Raw genomic sequence first — 16,846 nt, forward strand, 5'->3', positions numbered from 1 at the left:
CCCTGTTTCTTTCATTGCGGAGCCTTTAATTCTCTCTAGGTTTCGGAAAATTCCCTAGCATCTGGCAATACTGTCTGCAGTTTTGCATCCTATGGGAGCGCATCCTGAGTCATAATTCGTAATACTATATATTCGTAATATTTCGCGAAGCAAAGCCATCAAAGAGGATAACATAGAGGCGCTCATAAAAACTCAATAATAAATTTCATCGAGTTTCAGCGCTCTCGGTTGTTCAGTACGGAATTAATCTCAGTGATCGCACCATATTTGAATGATATAAACGCATTGAATGATATAAACTCAATCGAAAATATTTATTACTAAATTGTGTAACAGATCAAATATATTATTAAATTTCCTGTAAAAATTAATTATAAATATTTATTATAAGATATTTATTATAAGATATTTATTATAAGATATAGTTTCGTACATACACATACATATATTTACAATAATTCCCAGATAACACTTAAGTTGCATAAGATATCTAAAAGACATCTTATAGATATCTAATGCAACATAAGTGTTATCTGGATTCATATATAATTCTTTCTTTGGTTTCTATCGCTTCGTTAGATCTTTTTTCGAAATGTTTCAATTCTTGTCAAATGAACCTCGTTTTCCAATGACAGCGAATTATCATAAAATTTTTTTTGAAATGTTGTTCATCGCTACATAATGTAATTTGCGGACAAGTTTCGATTGAACGTCATGAGATTCTTACAAACGTTCTTGCAGTGAAGCATATTGCGAATGAGATGAAGTGTTGTTCCCACGTCTGTATCTTTTTAAAAATTTCGTATTTAACATGAATTAATTCTTTGGAATTTTTATATTGTTTGCAAATGGTGAATGTCTTATACCTGTGAAAATCATTATCTTCGTCGATTTGCAAAATGCATTTAAATAGCGTACAATCGTTTAGAGAACAAATTTTTACATAAATAAATACCCTATATATATAATAATATATATAATAAATAAACGGAATAATAAACGGATAATAAACGGAATTTAATCGATTGAATTCTTGGCATTCATTCTCAACATAATTAACTTGAAAATTTAGTTGACGGTATCAAATTTGTTTCTGTATTTATTTCAAATTACTCTCTTTTACTAGCGATATTTTTTTATCAATCTTGCAGTTTGTGAATTTCGAGATTTTTGACAATTATTATTAGTTATTAATATATGTCGCATGCCATGAATTTGAATCGACGTGGAGACACATTGTAATCGTGTTACCTGATGATCGCAAATAAATTTTCTAATGGATCTTGACTTAATCTTCGAATATACAATTTATGAACGCCATAATTTTGATCTAAATCTTCAAACAATTCCAATATTATTCGAGCTGTCATGCGGAGTTCTTTTAAACATAGTGATTGCTTTTGGATTTAAATGTCGCTTCTCTAAGTTCTGTACTGTTTTTAAAATAAACTCTCTGTGTGGAGAAGTTTGCAAAATCGCGTAATTTAATTTATTACGCGAGTGTCCTTTTTAAGCGAAGAATTCAGTGTATCAAATAACATATCCATGTCTAAACAAATTGCGACGTATCCGATCATTTTCAGGAAACTTCTCGGGGTACATTGTCATATAAATAAGCATGGCTGTATGCACGGATTGTGAAAAGATTTGTGCAGCCAACCGAACATTCATTTTTGAAAAATGTATTAATTTTATATGATTATCTTATTTTCAGTTTAACTGAACGTTACTGTTTCGATAAGTTGAAATTTTTTTAATTGTTGCCCAGCGCACATATCTAGATATTTCAAGATTTTAATCATTACATTATTTCAAAGTGATTTGATCAAGTGTGGATCAAAAATCAAGAAGATTTTATATCCAAATCTTTCAAAATATGTTTTACTTTCAGAAATATTAAATTTCTTAATCAATCCTTGATTTCGTGGCTCTTGATCGCAAATAATGCTTTTGACGATTAAATTTGCATTGAAAAGTATTACATGGGCTGAAAAGTCCCGGGATTTTTCAATACGTGGCGCCATTAGAAAATGAACATGATTCATTTCGAGAGGTTCATCTGTCACTAGTTTATGTATGAAGTTTTATGACATTTCGTTCATTCGTTTACAAGCTACAGTCGTTTAAGTGACGCTACTTTCGCCTTCGTTCTGTACCATCACGATAACGCACCGTCACACACGTATCCTTGAAAACGATGGCCAAATTGGACCAATTATGATTCGAATTGGTTGCTCACCCACCATATTCTCCAGACTTGGCCCCCAGCGACTATTATCTGTTCCCAAACCTCAAGCGGTGGCTCCAGGGAAAGATATTCACATCGAATGAGGAAGTCATCGCGGAAACCAAGGCGTATTTCGAAGGCTTGGACGTTTCGTACTACAGAAAGGGCATCGAAATGTTGAAAAATCGCTATACCAAGTGTATCGCCCTCGAAGGCAACTATGTTGAGGAATAAATATAACTTTGCCCAAAAAACACTTGTTTTCATTAAAAATCCTGGAACTTTTCAGCTCATGTAGTATTGTAGAGTCAATAATTTCACGTGTTCTATCAGAATTGCCTACACTGTTTAGAAACCAATATCCAATTTCTATTGATCCAAGTGATCATTGCAATTAATGATGTTGCTACTTGTGATTGCCTATTGGTTCCATCATCTGCAACGTCACTAAATTAATCTTTATTTGGATAATGAATAATGAATTTTAGAAGAGAGACTGATTTCGTCGAATAAGATGGATATCACTCTGTTCTTCAAAGGTCTATTCTTAAAAGTGTTATTGAATTCGTCAAAAATCATTTTATTCCACCCGGGATATATTGGAAACATGTTCTGATACTCTCAGAGATATCGCTTCGAGAGTAAAATTAATATCTTTTGTAATAAATAAATCGGTATGTTTTTCGGCGATTGGAAATGTATAGATAAAGCTATATTTTTCAACTTGTCGGAGTAGCGTCTATTATTCTTAGACCGTTTACTGAGCAATAAACAATTATAAACAATTGGGACGAAAATAGTATTTTAGCTGGCTTTGATAGAAGAGAAGAAGCATCATCTATTAATTTCCTGATTTTAGCTTTTCTATGCGATTCCGATATTATTAATTAGTTAGATATTCGTTTTATCTTATTTTGCAGAACTGAGATAGTTCTCTTTTGTGTACGAAGGCGAAGACTACTTAGGAGTGAATATGATTTTTTCTCTGGAGAAGTTCTTGAAGGCACTTCTTTTTTGATCAGCGATTGAAGGTAAATGTGGCGATGAAGGATAATTTACAAAATATTTATTTACTTATACAGATTCAATTACTTAAGTTAGTAAGTTAATAAATTAAATCATGTAGCTCCATCGATTTATATATCTACAATTACATTTACATACAGTGTCTGGAAATAATCATCAAATATTTTATGGGTAGGTAGAGCAGACTAAACTGAGTTGAAAAGTTCTCTACTATTTTGTAAATTTCCCCAATAGTTAAGAGATATTAATCCTTAAAGATAGCCGAATACGCGCGCTCGCCCGGCCTACTACTGCGAAGTGTATATGCCTACCGATCGCTTGGCGCATGGACCTTGGGAGTTGGGATTGGCTGGCAAGCGCCTCGCGCCGCGTAGCTCGGACGGTGCGTTTTGCGCTCCTCACGGCCCGTGCGCCAAGCGATCGGTAGGCGTATACATTTCGCAGTAGTATTCTCTACCTGCCCATGAAATATTTGACGATTATTTCCAGACACCTTGTATACAATACAATTACATTTATTTGTACAATTATATGATACACACTTAATAATATTACACACTTAAATAAACAAATTCAAATATAATTGAGATGATTCATGGATGCTTGTCATATAATGTCAATAACATAAATTAATACAAATTGACACAAGCATTATTCTATCCTTTTTAAATACTTAATAAAATTAAGGCTGCGTTCCATTCCTCGCAACGCTTGTAAGAATCATTTATCCTTGTTTAATATTTCATAAACGACAAAGATGAAATGAATTCCACAAGCGTTAAATGGCACACAGTCATAGGAAGCGTTTATTGGCCTTAATCGTATGCCATATGCTGTAATCTGTAAAAATTGACCAATTCGAGTATTCTCTTCTTACTATTGAATGAGAGAATACTTGATTAGTCAATTCTTATAGATTACGGTTACGACTAAATAAACGCTCCTATAAGCTTGTGTCAACTTGTGTCATTAAGGTTGCGTTCACTTTGGCACTTACGACGCTTGTAAGCATTAATTGTCCTTATTTAATATTTAATGAACAAGGATAAAACGACGCTTAAAGCAAGCGTCAAAGCAAGCGTCAAACATTCAATCATATGTAAAAAATGTATATAAAGTTTCTATACCATTTATCTTAATTAATTATATAAACTTAATTACAGATCTTACAAAGTCGATCCCCATTATAAACCGAAACGTAACATCGACACGTAAATTGTTTCATATTCTACGATTCGTAAAGCCAAGAAATAAGGAAGAGTTTTATTATCATAGTACATTTACCTATATTAATTAAGACCACTTAATGAGTATAGATTTTTACTTACCATTAATTACTATTTTGCACATCAATGTCAATTTGAATGCCAGTTTTTTTTTTTTACCACTTTGAATTGTTCTCATGATCTGATCTTTATGTACATAATGAGCACTTGTATATAATGATGTAAAATTGATAATTATTGTACATCATAAAAACATGAACAACAAAACTACAAGTCATAAGAGAATAAATGCATTGTGAAGCTCACCAACTGTAATGATTCAAGTTTCTTAATTAAATCGATGATAACTTTGCTTGTATTGGGAGTACAAATTAGTTCGATCCGTTTCCCTAAAGACGGTTCCAGCTATTGTGAATGGTTCATAGTGACAGCTGATTTTAGCGGTTTCAGAGAGGTTAAACATCTGCTAATAATATTCAGTTTATATCTCTTTGAGTTTCATACAAAAACCTTGATTTTTACTGTGTTTGAAATGTCGAATTTTATGTTAACCAAGCAGCATTTGCGGGAGGTTTTGATTTTCTGCTTTAATTGGAAGAAAAGTGCGACTGAAGCCCATCGAATGCTTGTCAAAGCATTTATGGTGATTGGTTATGATACTGCTCCAACTGATAAATCAAGTAGGGAATGGTTTCGACATTTCAAGGATGGAGATTTCAGCGTTGAAGACAAGCCTCGCTTTGGACAGCCACAAAAATTCGAAGACAAAGAATTAGAGAGACAAAGAATTACTCGAAGATCAGAGTCAAACGCAAGAAGAGCTTTTGCAGAATCATTGGGGACAAGCCGTTTTTGTACGATTGAGAGCCATGGGAATGATTCAAAAACAAGAAAATTGGGTAAACTGAAACCGAGAGACATTGAAAGGCGATTTTTCACTTGCGAACTGATTCAAAGACAATAGAGAAAAGGTTTTTTTTGCATTGGATTGTGACTGGAGATGAGAAGTGGAAGTATTCTACGACAATCTCAAGAAGAAAAAATACTACGCTAAGCACGTCAATCGTCAATCGTTGCAATCGACTTCAACATCAACACCACGACCGAATACATGGTTCGAAAATCATGCTCTGTATCTAATGGAACTAAAAGTGTCTTGTTTACTATGAGCTGTTGAAACCTGGCGATTCCATTACGGGCGATCGGTATCGGTACAATTGATTCATTTGAGCTGTACATTGCGAGAAAAACGGTTAGAATACGAGCAAAGACATGATAAAGTTATTCTTCTTCATGGCAACGCTCAGCCTTATATCGCTAAAGTCGTAAAAAAATATTTGGAAACGCTCAAATGGGATGTTTTACCGCACCCGCCGTATTCTCTGGACATTGCTCCTTCTTATTACTGGTTGTTCCGAAGGATGCAGCACGATTTGGTAAGTCATCGGTGCATTTCTTTCGCAGAAATCGAAAATTGGCTCCAAAGACGAGTCATTTTTTCGAGATGGAATTCGAAAATTGCCTGAGAGATGGGAAAAAGTAGTAGCGATGGACAATACTTTAATTGATCTGTTCATTCATTTTGTTTTGAAATAAATGCATTTTTGAACACAAAAAAACGGACCGAATTAATTTGTACTCCCAATATCGACGAAGTTGAGTTGATTGCATCGGATGAAGTACAAAAATAATCCTGATTAAAGAGTTTCATTTGTTGTCTTCGATTTGATTTTATCTACACAATAAGATAAAATGTACGTACATACAAGTTTCAAAATTTGATAAGTTCCATTATCTTAAGTAAACTCTTATAACTGAGAAAATTTTTAAAAATATTAAATCTTATCATTGACCCGTTGAGGATTTTAATGTTGGAATACTATCCATTATTAATAGTGGTCTGGAATACTTTTTTCGGAAATACGCGTCATCGAAATGCAAATTGCATATCTGAAAGTTGCTGGAATTGTCCAACCTAACATTTGATAGTACAAATTCTAATCACTTCAAACGCCTGCAATTATAATGATTGATTTTCAAATAATAAAATAATAATTTTAAGTAACATTCAATGTAATATTTTACAGATTAGATTTCTTTAATTTATTTATGTTTCATGGTATTTTGGCAAAGAGAAAAATGATGCATCCTTATTGTTATGGGAGTCATTCGGACAATCCATTCTGCAATGCACCATTTTCAGTTTTCGCTTCGGTTTTCATCAAAAAATAGGTCTCACTATTTTTTGAGTTTTCTGTTTATACAGCACTTTCAAAAACACATATTAATACACACATACACACATGCACAAACAGTACCGTACTGAAATACTAGGGTGGCGCCAGCGTCGAAGAATACGCTATGCTTCCACTCTATCTTATCCTCTTTGGCCGTCACGTTCCTCTGCCAGATTGTTTTGAGTTAATACGTGTTGAATGAATATATTTTTATTAAGATTCGAGGCAAGAAAGAGAGCAATTTAAAATTTTTTAATTAGTCAAAATGGAAATAGATCAAAATGCACAAATTCTATTGACACAAGGTGCCACGTTAGTTTTATTAGATGTACCCGCGGGCACTGACATTGGTATTGATATAAAGTCCTGGAATGTAGGGCAGAATTTTAAGGGATTCAAACTGATCCCACCTGGAATCCACTTTGTACATTATAGGTATTGAATAGAATAGAATTATTATTTCAGTTATATAATTAAGAACGGACTTATTTTACAATATATGCCTTCCAACAAGCGACACAAATTACATGGTGTGACACAATGGATCATTACATCCTTGTTGTTTGTCAATGTTAAACGAAGATGACATGATCACTGTGTCGTACTGTGTCGCTTGTTGGAAGACACAATGTTATTTATTCACATACATTCTTCAGTATCTTATAAGTTAAAATTGTGCTATACACAACATTAATTATAATTATGGTAATTATTATAGAATAGCTCACCTAAATGAAAATATACTCATCCAACGCGTTTTTACTCAAAATGAAAGAATCTGGTAAAAAAATGTGATAAAAAAATGCGGTCGATCTCGTGAACTGAGCTATTAAGCGTTAAAGTTCGAAATTTTAGAGATTAAGATCTGTTCGACTTGCTGCAACGCTACGATACGTAAGATCTGTTCTTTTTCAAAGAATTCTAAAATAGTACAATAAGTTAGAGTGAGACAATTGTAGTTTGGAGCACTTTCTCTGATTAGTCTATATTTTAGGATCTAAGGAATATGCCAATCAAATGAAAAAGCTCACTAAGCGGTCAGTAAGCGGTTGTTGTTTTAGAATACATACTTTTCTGTTGATTTAAGGTATGGTTTAGAGTATCAAGGCGATGCTACAAACGCTTTAAAGCATTTTTTAATTGGTCAGTTTGTAAAATCTTCTAATTAGTCCATCAAATGCTTCAAAGCATTTGTAATGAAACTTTAATCACGTTAATCATAATAACGTCTTAATCATAATAAATAAAATAACATATTCAGTAGACCAACTGAATAAAAATCTTTGGCTTGCTGTCCAAATAGTTGGACTTGCAAAATTGTGGCCAAGATTTATTCGAAAATTGTTCTGGGATCGCAACTTAAACGAATGATTCTCATAAATTTCTCTTTTGTAAATGCAATATCGAAGATTTTTTGCACAACATCTTATCCTTTACATTAAAAAAAGCGTGTATAAAAAGATCGGAATGCGCGATTCACTACAGGTTTAATTATTTAATCATGGGTAATACCTTAATTTTAATTAATGAATTAAATAATACATAATGAAACATTTGTAACATTTTGTAAAATTTTAATTCATATAAGAAAAATCAAAAAGATATACATTTTAAATAATAAACTCTATTGTATGCTTTAAAAATTTAAAAGCACTACTTAAAACAACAATTTACTACTCTAAAAACAACAATTCACCACTTTAAAAACAATTCACTGTTTTAAAAACAATAATTTACTGCTTTAAAAACAATTCACTGCTTAAAGAATAATTTACTTCTTCAAAAACAACAATTCACTACTTTAAAAATACAAATTCACTGTTAATGCAAAGAATTTGTATATTTAAAATAGTGTATTGTTGTTTTTAAAGCAATGAATTAAAGCAATGAATTTTTAAAACAGTGAATTGTTTTTAAAACAGTAAATTGTTGTTTTTTAGAGCAGTGAATTGTTTTTAAAGCAGTGAATTATTTTTAAAGTAATGAATTGTCGTTTTTAAAGCGCTGAAAGTGCTCCAAACTATAACTGTCTCACTCTAACTTATTACACTATTTCAGAATTCTTCGAAAAAGAACAGATTTTACGTATACGTAGCGCTGTAGCGAGTCGAAATGGCAGATATCTTAACTTCTAAAATCTCGAACTTTATATCTCGATTCAAGAGGCCAACCGCCGCATTTTTTTGCCAAATTCTTTCATTTTCAGTGAGAACGCTTCGGATGAGTATATTTTCATTAAGATTTTAGATGGGATATGCTATTCTAAATAATTATTATAATTATCAATTAAATTATCACTTTTCTTTGCGTACATCAACTATCATCATTGTCACTTATTTATCCCATTTAGTTCTTCTTGATATTTACAATATCATATTTTATTTACATTATATTATTTACATTTTATTAATACTGTAGGCTGATATTTCATATGTTATATCCAACAAGATTTTTCCACAGAAAGATTTCCTCTGTCCTGCAGCTAATTAATATGCTTAAAAAGTTTATCGTATGACATATGAAATATTAGGCTATCTACAATAGCATAATCCTGTTACAAGTTGCGTTTGTTGCGACAGCTAATTTAAAGTGTTAATTTTATTGCGAATATTGCAGATGAGATCTTAGACTTAACAATTACATAAATATATAGGGTGGTCCACATCAGCCGCAAAAGTCAACACACCATTTATGAAAAATTGAATTGAAAAGTCTTTTATTATTGTAATGTCACAACAAGGAGATATTAATTTCTAAAAATTGCAGAAGTGAATGAAAATCGATATATAAAATAACATTAAGATATCTTTCAAAGTTCTTTATGAAATATTTCAAAAATATTTCTTGAAGAATTCTTAATCCTTCGTGATCATCCCTCCTGAGAATTTTATGTTGGTCACACAAAGAACAAAATGATTGCCCGCCATTTTAATTGATTGCTGTATTCACAGCTTTTGTTCTTTAAAATCACAAAAATTAGTGAACATATTTTAAACATTGTAGAATATAAAAATGCAGTGGCTTTTTAAAGTTTTTAATTTTAACATATATTTTAAAAAATCAAAAAGACTGACGTCCAAGGAACAATATGTGGTTGAAAGTGCAAAAAGATTATTTGAAATTTTGGATAAATGGTAGTTTAAGTCCTATTTTAAAAAAAAGATTTTTAAAATATAATTTCTAATAATATTCACATATATAATAATATTCTTTTTTGGGATCTGAACTCCAGGTAACGGAGAGTCAAAGATACTCTAAACTTGGCTTATCGTCGATTTTAAATATTCTGTTTATTGAGTAAAGTGATTTACACGGGGCGACTTTTATTCGCTAGAAATCGCGTTTAGTGACGTCATAGCGAATTCGTTACTAAAAACTTCTAGACCATTAAGACATAAATATTAGAAAATAATTAAGACCATAAATATTAGAAAATAATCATGTCATCGAATGAGCCGCTGTTATGCTTTGTAACCAACTATTCGCTTGATCACTAGCGATCACTTAACGCTGCGATTTCAAAATTTTAGTCGCTAGCGAATAAAAACCAAGTGTGTATAAGAAGCTTTCATCAGCGAATTCATAGACGAATTAAGAAGCTTAAGAAGCGAATAGCAAAATCGAGAGAATTCGATAGCGTCAGCAAATTAATGCCGTCATTAGACGCAGCTTTTAGAAAATAAAAGTTGCCTCGTGTAAATCACGCTTAACTAAAACAAGATTGTTAGCGATGTGCAGCGAAAATCGGAAAAAGTCAGTGAAATTAAAAAGTGGTCAGAGAGAGCTGGGAAAATTGAACAAAATCAGAGCTGGGAAAATTGGACAAAATCAGGGAAATTATTATCAAGGAATTTAATCTAAGATAAAATTAAATTACTGTAAAATTCTAAACTTTATTTTTTTAAAAATTTGAAATAGACTTTTTTAAATTTCTTAAAGAAGCAGTGCAAATATTTTTTTTATTTTTAATTTTGTAATGAGCAATTTGCAAAAAACTATTAACAGACAATATTAAAAAAAACTTAACTTTGTAAAAATCAAAATATGTATGTTTAATCCGAATTAGAAATAATTTCTCGAAAAGACGTCGTTTCGATGTCGAAAATAAAAATCGAAAGTTTTCGAAATTTTTATTGATTTCGATGGATTTTTAGCTCCAATTTCGATTAATTTTCGATTGGAAATAAAATCTTGAATTGATCTAGTTAGCATAAAAATATACTAATCATTAATGCAAGTAAATTTGACAAGTAGTCATAATAGTGTCACTAATAGCGTAATAGTGGTGGAGAAAATTTCATTAAAATTTCATTGAAATTTTATTGTGAAATTTTATTGTGAAAATAAGTATTGATTAGTATCATATTTCAGAGGATACACGATAAAATTATAATAAAAAAAATTTATTTTATGAATTCGAGAACTAATTTTATGATGAACCTCCACTTACTACGCTTCATTTCTGTGATCGTATGAGAACTGCTCCTTTAAAGAACCATGAATGTTTATAATGCGAATGAATGTATCATTGTAACATACTATCTTGATCAAAAAGTTCCCGGAATTCATTCAGAAAATTCAAAATACAAGTTTTATTCATTAAAAGTGATATTGTCCCCTTCAAAGTGCTCCCCATTGACTGCAACGCACTTATGCCAGCGCTTGATCCAATTCTCGAAACATTTCTGGAACTCTATTGTCGGTATAGCCGTCTTCGATTTTTCCATTATCTCCTTTCAGCTGTTAAAACGCGTTCCCCGTAATGTTTTTTTGACTCGATCGAACAGAAAAAAATCAGTTTCCCAACATTTCCAAGGTTTTCACACCATTGAATCCATTTTTAACGCAAAATTTAATACAAGCCCGTTGTTGCAAATTCAACTCCATTTTTAAAACTGTAAAAAAATCGAAAATACGTGTAGAGGTAGATGTACTCAAGATGGCGTAACTTTTACAAATGTCAAGCTATGGTGATAAAATTTGGTGAGAATGTCAATGATAGATGTGGCAACCTAATAAAAAAAAACAGAACTCAAATCAACTGACTCAGAGCATTATCTGATGGTAATTCCGGGAACTTTTTGATCAAGGTGGTATCTGTTCAAAGATGTTGTGAAAGAGATGGAACACATAAAAAAATTAATTATTGTTAAATATAATAGTAATGTACAAATGATGACACCTATGATAACTTGTTTTTAATAATACTGTAAAATATTATTTTTATTAGCTGAAATAATACTATTGCTCTAATGGTGCGTGCGTGCGTGCGTGCGTGTGTGTGTAAATGAGCAAGAAATCAAGGAAAAATATCAAAAATATATTATTAGAATAAAAAATAACATATGTATATATATATATATATATGTATGTATTTTTTACTTTAATAAATTTTTTATACCAAATATTACAATTACTAGAAATAGTTCTAGGTTACGTCATATGTCGCATATACTACTATAGTAACACTACTGGCTCAGCATTGACACTATTGCGTATCAGTATGGTAATACTACTGCAGTAGCAGTGATACTAGTAGTATTGTTATACTTGCAAATGATATTAGAAACTTGATAGACCAACATTTAAATTTCATTAACTTAAAAATCGAAATCGTTTCGATATTGATTTGAAGAGAATTAATCTATCTAGACTTTGATAGAATCGATGATATTTTTCCTTGATTTTTTATCATTTATAAGAGCTAATAGATTGTCAGCATTTATGATAAGAGACATTATTCTCTGAAATTCCTCAATACGAAAGTGATGTATGGTAATAAAATTATATTAAACTACAAAGTACAAATAAAAGTAATACAGTATTATTCAGCAGTAGAGTAATAAACTAAAATACAAAGAATTACTAGAAGAAAAGATGTAGACTTTATCGACACTTGTAAAAAATGTTTCGATTCGAAAAAATTCCACAATTTTCTAAAAAGTTATAAAATTATTTATAAATTTTGAAAAATTTTTATTATATGATTAGAGCGAAAGTTTTTATGATTAGAGCGATATTGCAATTGTTGAAATGAAATCGAAAAAAAATGTCGATTCGATCTTTGAACGAAAATGTTCAAAATATAAGATTATGTATTACATATTTATATCAAAAATATTAAAAATGTATCAAACTCTCATTGCACTCTCTACATACGTAATTTTTTATTACTCGAAAATGTTAAAATTTCAATTGCAAGTTTCGAATCGACAACTTTACTATCGTATCGACATCAGAACGACATCTTTTCGAGGAACTATTTCTGATTGATGAACATTTCGTAAATCATTTCTAATTAAAATTAATGAAAATAATAATTAGAACATACAGTGTTTTAATGAAATAATTAATGCCTGTATTAGTCTATAATAGTTATATATATTAAATATTGCTGAGCATCTAAAGACAAATTTAAGGAAGTCTTGAATATGCGTTTGTGAAAGCACCCCAACATTGAAATTCTGGAGTTGTGTTTAGAGTTCTCGTTTCCTTTTGACGAGACAAAAAGTTCTCTATAATTTATAACAAAAGTTCCGCTCAATAATTATTTTTAAATCATTTTTAAAAAATAGGAAGTGCTAACTTCTTATCGAAAATCGAGATCGAATAGTTCTGAGCAGCTTAATAGTCTTATTTTGTGAATATCTAGAGTTCTTGATACATAAAAAACAATTTTGACACATAATAAAATTTATAAGAAAAAATAAAAAATATTTGAAAAAAATTTTTTATACAATAATTAATTTTGTCTTACGTTAATTGTTATTCTATTTCAAAGAGTTCTAAGTGATTAAAACCAACCACAGACCCAAAAATAAAAGAGATATGTACTTAAAGTGAAATTTGAAAAATTAGTTGCAAAAGTATATCTCCTTATGTAGCCATTCAATCGCGTTTTTTATCTAATACTTTTCGATAGATCTCGTCGAAAATTGCCCAGAATTCTAATCAGAACTATTAAAACTCAAAAAAATTTTTGATGTTTTATTATATATTTTGTTGTATTTCTAATATTTTGGAAGTACTAACTAAACATGCTTAATAGAAATTTTTGTTATATTTGATCGATCGGTCACATATTTTTCTATCGGTCTTACTGAAAGACCGGATGCCGCTGAAGTTTCCGTGCTTCGTCAAGTGGCACCTGACAGAGAGAGTTATACGCAGTCTAGCCACTTAAACGGTTTTATAATAATATGGCGTCTCATACATATATAAAGGTTCACAGGAAGCTTTAGTGTTATTTGTGTCATTCTATTCTTTTTTACATTTAAAGAACGTTGTAGATAAAATGACACAAACAGCGCTATAGTCTTCGCAATTTGAACGCGTTTCTTCCGCACATTTGAATTCTATCATTGAAAATTTTTTAAGTAAAAAAATTTTTTAAGAATTCCAGTAGTTCTGATTAGAGTTTTGGGCAGTTCTCGACGAGTCCTAACGAAAAGTATTACGTGCAAAAGCGATTGGATAGCTATATAAGGAAATACGTGCTTTTGCAACCAATTTTTCAAATTTCATTTTAAATACATATCTCTTTTATTTTTGATGTGTTTTAATTGTTTAAAACTCTTCGAAATAGAATTCGAGAATAACAACAACGTGTGACAGAACTATTATATAAAAAAATTTTTTAAATAAATTTTGTTGTGTGTCAAAATTGTTTTTATGTATCAGGAACTTTAGGTATTCACAAAATAAAGCTATTAAGCTGCTTAAAACTATTCGATCTCGAATTTCGATAAGAAGTTATCACCCCCATTTAAAAAAAATTATTTAAAAATTATTTGTTATTAAGCGAATCTCGAATTAAAAAATACAGAGAACTCTTCGTATCATTGAAAGGAAATAGGAACTCTATTTAGAACTATTGTATCTAAAAATTGATTTTTCAAAATTTTTAATTTTTTTTTATTTTTCAAAAATTTTTATTACGCATCAGGAAGTTCAGATATTCAAATGAAGCTATTGGACCGTTCAGAACTATTCGATCTCGATTTTCGATCAGAAGCATTATCATTTTTTTAAAATTATTTAAAAATAGTTATTGAACGGATATAATTCTTGGTATAAATTCTAGAGAACTTAGAACTAGACTTTTCGTCTCGTCAAAAGGAAATGGGAACTCTAATCAGAACTACAGAATTTCAATGTTGGGGTGCTAACTTCACAGACTCGCTCAAGGTCTGACTATGAATAAAATCTCAATAAGCAAAACAAAGAAACATGTATATCCGCCGTTTCCTGTAATCCATTTGTTTTTTAACTCACGTATCATGGTAGAAATAGTATGTTCACTTAACGTTTGCAACACACTGCAAGTATTATTATTTATATTTACACTTGTTCTTCAAGGTAAATAAATAATTCTTTGAATATAAATATTTTTTATTGTACTATTCGTAAAATAAAAATATAAATTTAAAAGAAAGGTAAAGGCCTTTTTAAAGAAAAGTAAAAAAAGCGCTAAGCATGCGTACTTTTCGTAAAGAATCATTTGAGCTGATTTTATCGTATTTACTGTTTAGTGGAATTGACCATTATTGATAGTTAATCACCGATTTGACTTAATCCAATTGGTGAAACCGGTCCTTTGTACATAATAAGTATCCAACCCAATTAATAGTTTTAATTTTTCTTCAAAGATATTCTTATTGAAGGTCTTTTTATTCCAACCCAAGTAATGGCAACTTTAATTCTCTATCAAAAATTATTTTCGAAAAAAATTAATGTATCAAATGAAAGATTAAAATCCAGATGCTACAATCTTAACTAATCAAGTTAAATTCTATCAAATTAAAAAGTAAAATACAAATGGTATTGTCTCTTGTTATTTAACTCTAATGATATCATTCGTATAAAAGATTTGATATCAATAATTGGCGCCAAGTTAAATTCCATGTAATTCGGATATCAAATTATATAAATAATATTAATTTAATGATATGTATCATTCCTATAAAAGCATTATCAACAACTGTGGCACCAAACATATTGGTTAAATTCTATAATCAAAATAAAAAGTAAAAATTCAAGTGATACTATCTTTGTCATTATTTACTTAATCCAAATGATGAAAATACTTCAATTTTAAATTGTATCTTCAATTTTTATGCAATGAAACCTAGTATACGTATATCTTATTGAAGGATCTTCATATTCCGATCCAAATGAATTGCGATATGAATAATTTCATTTAAAAGGAATTTAAATCATTTGGATTGGAATAGGAAGATCCTTCAATAAGATATACGTATACTTAGGTTTCATTTCATAAAAATTAAAAATAGTACCATTTGGATTAATAATAATTTGGTAAATAATAATGAAGATAGTCACTTGAGTTTTCCTTTTGATTTTGATAGTAGAATTTAACTTGGCCACAATTGTTGAAATTAATTCTTTTATATAAATGATACATATCATTATATTAATATTCATTATTTATTTACTTTGCATCAGTTCTTGATATCAAATTTGTAGGAATAATACATGTCATTAAAGTCAATTTATTATTTATTTAATTTGGTATCTGAATTACATGGAATTTAATTTAGCGCCAATTATTGATATCAAATCTTTTATACGAATGATACATATCGTTAAAGTTAAATAAATAATAAGAGACAGTACTATTTGTGTTTTACACTTTTTTTTTGATAGAATTTAACTTGATTAGTTAAAATTGTAGCATCTGGATTTTAATTTTTCATTTGATACATTAATTTTTTTTCGAAGAGTAATAATTTTGACAGAGAATTAAAATTGCTATTACTTGGGAATAAGAAGATCTTCAATAAGAATATCCTTGAAGAAAAATTAAAACTACTACTAATTAGAGGTATTAGATACTTAGGTTTTATTCAAGAAGCACGTATTTTTAGCGCCTTATTGTACCTTTTTTTAAAAAGGTTTTCTGTTACATTAAAAAGTAATTTTACAAAAAAAAGGAGGGATATTTGAATATGTATCACATATGATTATAAGTGTTTATAAATATATATGTTTATACATATTTATACATATTAATGTATGAAAAATTTTTTATTGAGTGTTGAAACATGCAATGCGAACAAACCTTGTATAAATATATATATATATATATATATATATATATATATATATAT

At 29.9% G+C, this 16,846-nt stretch overlaps 1 protein-coding gene across 1 annotated transcript in view; it reads left to right on the top strand.

Annotated features, from left to right (window-relative positions):
- The first annotated feature begins 6,981 nt into the window (after nucleotides 1–6,981).
- Nucleotides 6,982–16,846, top strand: part of LOC105627670 (protein AAR2 homolog) — a 29,078-nt gene continuing 19,213 nt past the window's right edge. The window contains exon 1 of the mRNA XM_012208949.1: nucleotides 6,982–7,151. Coding sequence (XP_012064339.1) covers nucleotides 6,982–7,151 — 170 coding nt within the window. The remainder of the gene's footprint in view (nucleotides 7,152–16,846) is intronic.

This window comes from Atta cephalotes (genome assembly GCF_000143395.1).
Source record: "Atta cephalotes unplaced genomic scaffold scaffold00010, whole genome shotgun sequence".
Lineage (NCBI taxonomy): Eukaryota > Metazoa > Arthropoda > Insecta > Hymenoptera > Formicidae > Atta > Atta cephalotes.